This window comes from Physeter macrocephalus, chromosome 11 (genome assembly GCF_002837175.3).
Source record: "Physeter macrocephalus isolate SW-GA chromosome 11, ASM283717v5, whole genome shotgun sequence".
Classification (NCBI taxonomy): Eukaryota; Metazoa; Chordata; class Mammalia; order Artiodactyla; family Physeteridae; genus Physeter; species Physeter macrocephalus.
In genome coordinates, this window is record NC_041224.1 from 149,582,501 (window position 1) to 149,593,366 (window position 10,866).

General features: G+C 41.7%; 1 protein-coding gene across 5 annotated transcripts in view; it reads right to left on the reverse strand.

The window, feature by feature from the left end:
- LOC114487191 (DNA repair protein RAD51 homolog 2-like) overlaps positions 1 to 10,665 on the reverse strand; it is a 90,179-nt gene extending 79,514 nt beyond the window's left edge. Inside the window, exons 1-2 of one of the 5 annotated variants that reach the window (XR_008618691.1) lie at positions 10,597 to 10,651; positions 9,421 to 9,462 (exon numbers count right to left, since the gene is read on the reverse strand). Coding sequence is in view for 1 of the 5 variants with exons in the window: in XM_028496060.2 (XP_028351861.2) it covers positions 6,832 to 6,844 (13 nt within the window). In the remaining 4 variants the exon portion in view is untranslated. Of the gene's footprint in view, positions 1 to 6,831; positions 6,913 to 9,420; positions 9,463 to 10,596 lie in introns of those variants that run through there. The other 4 variants (XR_003682031.2, XR_003682032.1, XR_003682033.1 and 1 more) reach the window with 4 other exon arrangements.
- Between the last annotated feature and the right edge of the window lie 201 nt (positions 10,666 to 10,866).

Sequence of the window (10,866 nt, forward strand, 5' to 3'; positions counted from 1 at the left end):
TAGATAGCTAGTGGGAAGCAGCCGCATAGCACAGGGAGATCAGCTCTGTGCTTTGTGACCACCTAGAGGGGTGGGATGGGAGGCGGGAGGGAGGGAGGGAGATGCAAGAGGGAAGAGATACAGGGACATATGTATATGTATAACTGATTCACTTTGTTATAAAGCAGAAACTAACACACCATTGTAAAGGAATTATACTCCAATAAAGATGTTTAAAAAAAAAAAAGAATTAACTGCTTTTTTTTCCCAGTTGGTTTCTTATCTAGAAAGAAGAATCAGAGTAAACTAAAGGAATCTAAGGAATATAAACAAGGCCATCTGGTGTCAGAAAGTACAGTGGTCTGAGTCTAAAGACCAAAAGGGCTAGGCCCAGTTGAGCCAGAAAAAGCCACGTGACACTGTGCTCGTAATTTAACAAGAGGTTTATTTTTTCCACTTGTCCCCAAGAGTCCTTTCAAGTTTTAACCATGTCACCTTCATATCCTAGGAAGCTATCAAAATACCATCAGTAGGATATATCTTTAAAGTGGTTTTTAGCGTAACCAGGATACATTTATGCTGGTCCAATCAGTGAGATGGCTGGTCCAAGTTAAAGCCAGATAAGGGAATACAACCTTGAAATCTTAATTTCATTCACATGGGTGAGCAAATCAACTATACTGAGTAGCATTCAAAGAGTATTAAGTTCTGAGTCCTTGTGGGACTAGACATAGCAGAGTGCCTGACAAAGTGTCATCTGCAGTAGCTATTCATTCATTAGTGAATGAATGAAGAAATGGTTTTAGAACCTAATTATAGGGAAACTCTACTCTATGGCATCTAAACAGAAAATTCACCATGATCAACTTAAGGGAATTAGAAAATAAAACAGTATTGCTTTAAGTGAAGCTCACATTAGCAAAATTCTTCTAAGGAATAGGTAAAAATATATTTCCCAGGGATGACTATCTGGTAAAGTGGAAAGACTAGCTAAGTAGCTGTGTGATCCTAAAAGCCACTAACTGTCAATGGAACTTGGTTTCCTCATCCAAAATAAGAAATCACTTCCAGCAGCTAAATGTGGCAATTGACAGGATGAAGAAAAGAGAATATTTAGGAAAATTAGAAAAAGTGAAGGATTTAACATAAACATAAAAATGATTTCATGGCTTAGGTTCTGTTCTTTTAACTTAGAAGCCTATCAGTAGATGTTGGCTAAACTCACTCTGTTGATCAGATCTAACTTAAAATGATTGAAGTGCCCACCTCATTTATTTTTACAAGACTGAAGGTTGCCTCATATGGGTTTCCACAAACACGGCCTCAACGGAGGGAGAATTAGAACACAGCTTTCCTTCTGCAACCCAAGTATTCTAACCTAACACCGAGAACCCTGAGATTGCAGCAAAAGATATGGGATTATGTTTTCACTGAAATGACACTGGAGGGGTGGTACCAACCCAGCTTCTGATGAGTTATGGCAAAGACATGGCCCAGAGACTTGGCTTTTCTCAGTTTCTTTTTTTTTTTTTTTTTATCCTCCCAAACCGGGGCGCGAACCCGGTTCCCCTGCATCGGCAGGCGGACGCGCAACCACTGCGCCACCAGGGAAGCCCTCAGTTTCTTTTTTAACTGATGACTCTCACCGTGACTGTAAAAGCCAGTGATCCCTACTCCATACCCCACTCCATCTCTCTGTGGGGAATTATAATGTGATTAAATACTCTTAATTACACACACACACACACACACACACACACACACTGACATCCTGAGGAAACTGATGAAAACTACCTGGCAGAAAGCATAGGTGTATATTAACTCTAACCATCTGGGGCCGGCTGGGGCACTGACCACAATCCTGGGCTTTTACTCCTTAAGTGAGATGTCATTCCGAGACCATGTGTGTGGTCAGTAAATCATGTGTGTTTCAGTTTCATTGGGTGACTATGCTCTGCAGTTTCACTCTGGTGCCCTCAACATCCTTAGCTTTTCAATATGACCCACAACCCCTGTCAGAGAGGAATAATTGGGAGGGAAAGTAGTCTCCTTATTGGCCAGCCAGAGCCAGACAACTCGACACAGTTCCCAGAAGCTACTTAGAAGCACACTTTAGCACAAGAACATCTCCAGAACCCTGGGGCTCTGAGAAAGAGGCAATTTAAGAAAATGACAGCAAAATACAAGACTGGAATTTCAGGAAGTGGTTCCAGGAACAATGACTATATAAAAATGAAGTGGAATCACTTTTTCCAGGCAATCCACTTTCACAGACAATGCGATCATATGACAATAACTAGCATTTATGAGTATGTGAGTGCACACTATATGTTTATAGATACCACAGCAGCTGCCAACAGCAGAAGAGGGTGAGTAGATCCCTTTGTGACCAGGAGCCTCCCTCTTCAGCCTGCTATAACTTCACCACACCCGCGGGAGGCTAGCTTACCAGCCCAGCGAGAGCTGCCTTGATTGAAACGTGATGTCCCTGGTCACTAACAGTTCTCTTGGGAAGTAATGGGAAAGCAGCCAAACCACACCATGGACGGAGCAGACAAAACATCTCTCCCCCTTTCCATTCAGACATTTCCTGACCACAGAAACCGTCTTCTGCTCTCCATCCTCACCTTCTAACTTGGTTACATTGATCTGCTCTTCCACATACTCTTCACACGTCCCCATCATTTCTCTCCTCTCCATATGGTGGGAGTTGATTATTTCAGTCAGCTCCAGGCAAAGTGACACCATTTCCCATATCCACTCTGAGGCCTAGGAAACCGATCACAGGCAGGAAGGTAGATAAAGCCAGAAAGGGGATTTCCTCTGCTGGCCTACCAGTGCACCTCTTTCTCGGGAGTTCCCTGTTCTTCTCCCTTTAGAGCACTTGGCAGTCTTTGAGCAAATCTGATTGACTGAGAACTTAAAAAATGTTGGAAAATATCTGTGCAGAAAAAATTATCTCCAATGTATGAATTTTTATCAGAAGGACGATCTTTTTTAGATTTATTCATCTATTCACTCCTCATCCAATAAATATTTATTGAGTAATTTCTAAGTACCAGGAACTGGGCTGGGTAAGACCAGCTAGCTAGGTCTTTTAGTAAATAACGTCCTGTGAATTATGTCAGGCTGAACAAGCCTGGCAATATTAGTCTATCCTTGAATGAGAAGCTCCACTTAGGATTTCCTGGAACAAACCACAGTGGAAGAGCACAATATGGCAAATAACAGCTACCCAGTATATATCTGTTGCTATTATTGGATGAAGAAGCATCACTGGGAAGAACAAGTAAACTGAGTCAAAAGATATGAGGCCTCTCTGGGCCTCAGTGTCTTCATCTGTAAAATGGGGCTCCCGCTACTTGTTCATTTACAAAACAAGATTGCACTGAGAATCAAAAGAGATAACCTACATGAAAGAAGGCATTTTGTATACTGGGAAAGTGGAGGGTATATATAAATTACAGCTGTGATTGCTCAGTCTTGAGGTCATGGATGAGTGGCTCATCTCTTCACTTCAACCAACACAGAAGACTTTCTAGAGGAAAGTGGTCTCAACCAGGTCAGTTACCAATAAATTGACTCATCTGAGTCTTAAAGGGAAAGGGAAACAGCTATTGGGAGAAACATGCTCTTTATGAATTAATATATAGTGATCGAAAACAGGGAATATTTCAGTTATGAAAACCAAAGAAGCCCATATGCTAAAAGACTCAAACACATTGGGGTGGTCCAAAAGTAATTAGGTCGAGTGGGATGAGGATCAGAAAGTTAAAGCTAATATTTTGTCCCCCCTCTCTATCCAGTTTATGAGTATATGGAAATAGTCCAGTGTTTCTCAAAGTCGAATGAGATACGGCCTCCTTCGAAAGGAGAAGAATTATTTGAGACACCCAAAACACATTTAAAAACCTCTAGGAGACCTTAGTCTGAGTTTCAGAATCACCAACTTAAGAAACTTAAGATTTACTTTTTGAAAAGGTCTTTTAATTGCAAAGCATTGTCTTTATAATAATAATAAAAAAATCTTTAAAATGAAAACAAAAAATTAAAAACCCTACAGAACATGCAGACCCCAAGTTTGCACAGCCCCCAATTTGAGAAATCTTGATTTTTGTCTCACCCCTTCTTTTTATGGATGAAGGAACTCGAGCCTGTGAGGACACAGTGACTCCCCCAAGCCACACAGATGGCTATTGGCAAAAGCAAGCCAGAAGCCCAGGTCACCTGATTTCTAGAGCAAAGCCTTTTCCTTCTTAATACAAGCCCTCCTCTGTTTGTGGCGGAGCTCACTATATGCTCCAGACAGTTACTGGTATTGTCTTAGACCAGAGTAAGGGAAGCAGATGGAGGAGAGAAGGTTTGAAAGGGAGGTGATGTGGGTGTGACTGATGCAGAACGTCACTGCAGCTGGGCCAGCAATTTGTAAGAGCGGTATTTCCAAGGAGAGATTCTTTTGCTCCCCATTGAAACAAAGAAACTTTGGGTAGGAAACACAAACAGTTTTAACAGCAGTAGCGTTTCTGCCGAACAAGTTTGGGCAGAAACGCAGGAAGAATATGGTCTCAAGCTAAAAACCGGAGAGGAACTGCGGAAGGTATGAGGTTATAATTCAGGGTGGCCAATTTAATCAGCTCATATTCATTAAACACCCACATACACATGGCGCTTTACAACAAACCCCTTTCCTCACTCTGAAGCATCCATGGGCCTGTTTTAAATGGGCCACCCTGTACATGTTGGGAATCTGGCCAAGGTGTTAAGGCAACTGCTTCCCTTCCTAAGAAAAATGGGGTAGATTTTTAGACAACCACAAGTAAAGGTTAAGGCTTCTAGTTTTACATCCCATCTGAAAGCTGGGAAGGACTTAGAGAATCTGTTTTCCAACAATCTGTTTGCAAAACTCAAAACTAATACATTAAAGCTTTCCATTTCAGACCAGTAACATCCTATACCATCTGCATTCCCAGACTTCACCCTGCAATTTCCCTGGAGGCATTCCTCCTCCTTATTGGAATTGAACTCAAGTGCTTTATGCATATTCCCACATAATGACTGTATCATTATGGCCCTTGAGTTATGTATAATTAGCCAATCAATGATTTTGGTCACTTCCGGCCTTTGCATAATGAACTCATTGTAACTACAGAAAGCATGTTCTTACCTCTGCCTGTTTAAACTGCCAAGAATATTTTCAGCCTTACTGATTTACCAAGTAACTTTTGATCATTGCAATCTGATGAGAGGACTGAGGATTGGGCCCACTGCCTTGACCCTCCCCTGGAGCTGGGCCTAACAAGCTTCTGGCATCAGGTGGTCTCTGAATATCCAGGGAGCAATGCCGCACAAGTCATCCCATTTGGGTCCCTGCCCAGCTGTGTTGGCAGGTGCTGTGACTTTTCCAAGATATCTCTGATCGTTCCAAAGATTGTGACCCACACGAGAGGGCATCAGATTATCAGGAAAGACTAAAAAAAATTGCCCCGACATCAGACCATTCTCCGATAACTCTCATTCTTACATGATGATATCCACCACAAGACCCCAGGAAGCTCAGGACAAGATGCGAGGCATTCTAATTACAGCTTATGATACAAAGGACACAGTAGGTGCTCAATTGACCATTGCTGGCTGATTGGTTGTTTTTAGTTTTTAACTTGGTTTTGTTTCAGCGGGTGGTTTAGGAAAGTGAGATGGGTTCAGGAGGTAGTAGATACAAAAGGAGAGACAGGATGCCTTGTTTGCAGTGGCTCTGCCTGTCTCCAGAGACGGGAGCAGGGAAAAACAGGTAGTTTTCAAGGCAGTTAGGTGAACAATCGTAAGAGCTGTAAAGCATTAAGGCTACTTAAAAACACTCACTTTTTACAAAATCCTTAGGTGGTCCTGACCACTCTGCCTTGGGTATGCATGGAGTAAACAGCAGGTGGCTTATTTGGCATGTCCGCCTAGTTCAGGAGTGAGTCTGTGGCCCTTGAATCCCTAGGAGTCCTCTAGCTTAAGAAATAGAACCTTATCAACATTCTGAAAGCCTCTTGTGTAATCCTCTCCAATAGCACCATCTTTTCTCCCACCCAGAGTTAACCTTTATTCTAAGTTTGGTGATTTTCAGTCAAGCTATCATCAACACATCAAAAATCCTATCAACTTTACACAGGATAAGGCTTCCCAAGCCAATATAAGGGACAAATTTATTTTCACTGGAATTAAATCAGATAATTTATTAATGCCCCCAGCAAATGTTTCTCGAATGTCCACTATGTGTCAAGTAGACTTAGGCACTGGGAAAACAGCTGTGCACAAGACAAGTGTGGGCCCTGTGCTTGTGGAGCCTACAGTCTAGACAAACAAATAGTTACACAAGTAATTAGTTAGTTATAATTGTGAAAAGAGCTCTGTGGGTTAGGCCAAGGGCCCTCTGTGAGGTATAACTTGAGTGGTCTCAGGGTCTGGGGAGGTGGCCCTGAGAAAGCACCATGAAGATCTGAGCCAGAAGAAGATGCAGCATAATGACACTAGGTATCAACAAGAAAACAGAATCATTATTTAACCCGTAATGGTTTGTTTACTAGACCCAAACCTTCGAAATGCTGGGTCCATAAAGAGAAATATAATAAATAGTGAAGAGTTTAGGAACCACTGCTCCAGACTGACCCACTAGCCACAGAAGCTGGGACAGGGGAAAGAGAGTGTTAGGAAAATTCAGCTTTACCACTGCACACAAGAAGATTAAAGAGGATCCTTGCACCCCGGCTCCTGAAGTGCCATTTCCCAAGATCAAGCGGGAGGCAGGTCTCAGGTCTAAATAGGGTAGCGCTAAGTTTCAGTTGTTGAAGCAGTTACATCTCTACTAACCTTCACACACCATGACTGTGTCAGTTTTTCCGAGCAGGAGAAATGGATGGAAAGCCAGGCCACATCTTAACAGGGCCCTGGTGAGCTAATGGGTGTGATTATTTCATTGTCTCGGATTCACGCCAGCCCAGGCTCATCAGATACAGGCACAATCCAGGAGAAACATGACCTCACTTTTGACATGGGACAGCGCACTCAGATGCCAGTAGGAATTTAGCGATCCCTCAGCGTAGGCAAAACTGAGCTCTTCACAGTTCCAGCTAATGAGAAGCATACCAAAGTCACCTAAAACAGTGAAGCTAATATTGACATTAACATACTAGATACTGTGAGGGTAGGGGAAGCCAGGAAAACTTCTGAGACCATCTGTGCTAAGTGTGTCACATCTATAATAAGGGGTGTATTTAAGATAAATTGCCATCTCTTTAAAAGATTAAGTACCAGATTCATGAAAAGCTATAACCCCACCAGGACCACAGGGTCATTAAGAGGTTGGGGCTGCAAAGGTGAGAATCTTAAGATTTTAGTTGTGCCACAAATTGTCCACTGACTTGCAAAATCTTTGCCAGGGTGACTTCTGCGCCTCAGTTTTCCCAACGATAGAAAAGCAATTTTATCACTGAGCTCGCACAACTGTGAGGAGAACAAGGGCTCTGCGATCAGAAACATACCTGCATTCACTGATTCATTTTCAGAACCTTCTCATTATATCATGAAGACCCCAAGAAGCATAAGACAAGGCTTGATTCATTCTAACTGCAGCTTACAGCAGGTTCAATCACTATTCATTCAATAAACTTTTCTTGAGCATCTACTATGTGCTAGAGTCAGAGCCTGTACTAAACACTAGCGATATAACAGGGACTAAAAACAGACTCGCTCCCTGCTCCAATAGAGTTTAGCGTTTGCTGAAGGAAAGTGCCAGGATTGACTCTTAACTCCTTTGTGAGCTGTGGCACTGGGTAACTTAGTTAATTTGTTAAGTTTCACTTCCTCATCTGAAATGAAGATAATATAACCTGTCCGGTATGTGAACATGCCTAAAATTACATCTGATACATATTAGGTGTCCAATAAATGTTGGTTCTTTCCTTCCTTTCTCCAAATCACAAAGAAGAAAATAATGTTTAGAGTTTCAATAAAAGATGTTTCACAACTGCAAATAACCAAGCCATTATTATCGTTGACCATTTAATAAGCAATGAGGTGTAGTGGAAAGATCTCTGGCTTTGGAAACAGAGACAGCAGAGTTAATTACTGACTCTTCCACTTACTGGATATGTGGTCTTGAGCAGACTATTTAAACCTCTCTGGGCCTCCATGTCCTTATCTGTAAAGTGGCAAGGATACAGCAGTTTTGAGGATTAAATAAGATGATAAATGCAACATGCCTACGTTAATCAATAAGCTGTGGCAAATAACTGGGTGATTAGCAAGTAATGAAGACACACACACACACACACACACACACACACACACACACGGCCTGTCTCAAAGGAACTGGTTTGATTTAATTACTATAGTACTATTTGTATGTACTTTTTTTCATTTACTTCATTTATTCATGGAGCAACAAAAATACAGATTAAAAGAATATATCATTAACCATAAGAATGTAGTACATCACAGCAGGATTCCTGGGAGAAGCAATGAAAAGTGCCATAAAAAGGTAATATCACCAACTTAAAGTGGGAAGAAAGTTCTGTTTGGCTCTCATGTTGCCATTCTTTCAGGAGCTCCAGAACTTCTTCATCATCCACAAGCCCAGCTTTTTTATTTCCTAGTTTTCAGAATACCAAGCAAGGATCTTAGAATATAATAATTTTACTTAATCCCAGCATACTGACAGCATTTGAGCAGAATTCAATTATCTGTCAGGGAATATTCTAGATATATACCATCTGGGAAGTCCTCTAGTCATTATTCTCCTTTCCTAAGCTCCCACTGTTGGGTCTGTAGTACATGCAGATATGAGTCAAGAGCTCTTTCACAAATATGAAAGAGGCATAATGTGAATGTGGAATGATGATACACTTAGTTCATTTGGTAAGTGTCTCTAAGCAACCCAGTAAGGGACAGAATGAACTGGGTCAGCCTTGCCCCTGGGAGAGCTGGGTAACATGCCTTGAGCCCCACGACTTCAGCCAAGTGGCGCTACTAGGAAGGAGGCAAAGGCTCTGATAGCCTCACAGCTCCACACACCCTATTGGAGGGATATAAACAGGGGAAGGGGAGTCCTCAGAGGTGGTTCACTTGACCACCAGCATTTTATCCCTTTTATAAATCCCACTTCCCCTAGCTCACAGAGTGGGCAGCCACTTAGGCAGGCATATCGTTTTTCTGAACTCTCTCTCTGTTGAGTAAATTACCAAGTCTAGACCTGGTATTCATTTTCTCATGAAATCATTAAGGAGTCAAAGGCAGCAGTGGCAAAGTATAAAGATTATCTGACTATTTCATGTGTTCTCCAGTCTCCAACATTCCCTTCCCTCTCTCCACTTTCTGTTGACCATCTCATGTTTTATTTCACAGAGAAAAGTGAAGCCATAAGAGAACTACCTCATCCTCATCCTCACCAAATCTACTTACGTGCTTGCACTTATACTCATGTAGTCATCCTTCTTCTCCGTTCTGGTGGATAAATAGTCCTGCTTCAACCAAAGGCCAGCCCATCCATGTGGACCTGTATCCCATACCTTCTTACATCCTCCAGGTCTTTGCACTTACTAGTGGTGATCCTTTTTTCTATCCAGCATTATCCCATTTTCCCTTTCTACTAATCATGTACATCAATACAAAAATACAAAATAAAAACACTTTTGACTCCAGCTACCACTCCATTTTCTTGTTTTTATTCATAGCAAAACACCTTTAAAAAGTTGTCCGTGCTGTTTTTACTTCCTTACCTCTGATTCTCTCTTTAACCTACTCCAGTCAGGCTTAAATCCCCAACACTCCACTGACACCACTCTTATCAAGCTCACCATTGCCTGTATCCTGACAAATCCAAGGGTCAATTCTCAGTCATTGTCTTACTTGATCTCTCAGCAGCACTGGGTCTAGCCCCTTCCTTCTGGAAATACTTGCTTCACTTGGCTTCCAGAAAAATCACACTCATGGATTCTCCCCACCTTACCATCCCTGCTCTCCCAGTCTTGTTTATGGATTTCTCCTTGTCTTCACTTCCAGTGTTGCTGTACCTCTGAGATCAGTCCTTAGGCCTCTTCCCATGTCCAGTTCAGCCCATTCCCCTGAGCTCCAGACTCATATATTCAGCTGCCTATTTGACATCTCCACTTGCATATTTAATAGACATTTCAAACTCAACTTTTCCAGGACAGAAATCCCTACCCTACTCCTGTCCACACCAATCTGCTCTTTCCTCCAGCATTCCTAGATTTTTTGGCCTAAATAATATAATGCAATTCCACAGGAAAAAAATAACAGCATTCTGAGTTATCTAGGCCTCCAAACCTAGATGCAACTCTTGATTTTTTTTTTTTTTTTATTCACACTTTACCTCCAATCTATTTGCAGGTCTTGTAAGCAGTTTCTTCAAAATTTATCCTGAATCTAACCACCCCTTCACCACCACCACCCAGTCCAAGCCATATAATTATTCACCTGAATTAGTGACATGTTTCCTGACTGGTCCCCCACCTTCTACTCTGGCTCCCTTATAGTCTATATTCCATAGAGCAGGCCAAATGATCTTTCTAAAATGTAACTGTACATCATGCTTAGAATAAAATCCAAACTCCTTACCTTGCTTTACATACCCTAGCCCACGCTCACCTCTCTATCCAGCTTACCAGCTTTACCAGGTTGTTGCGAATATAAAACAAGATACCCAAAGGAACTTTAAAATTATTGGGTGCCATAAGTAGACAATGTTGTTGATGCTATGGTTATTATTGGATCGGCTGACCTCTGGTAAAGAGTTTTAAATATGTCTTCTAAACATAAACTGTAAGTCCTGCCAATGGCTGTATATTATTACAAACAGATTGTGTAACAGGCAGATCCTTTCATTCT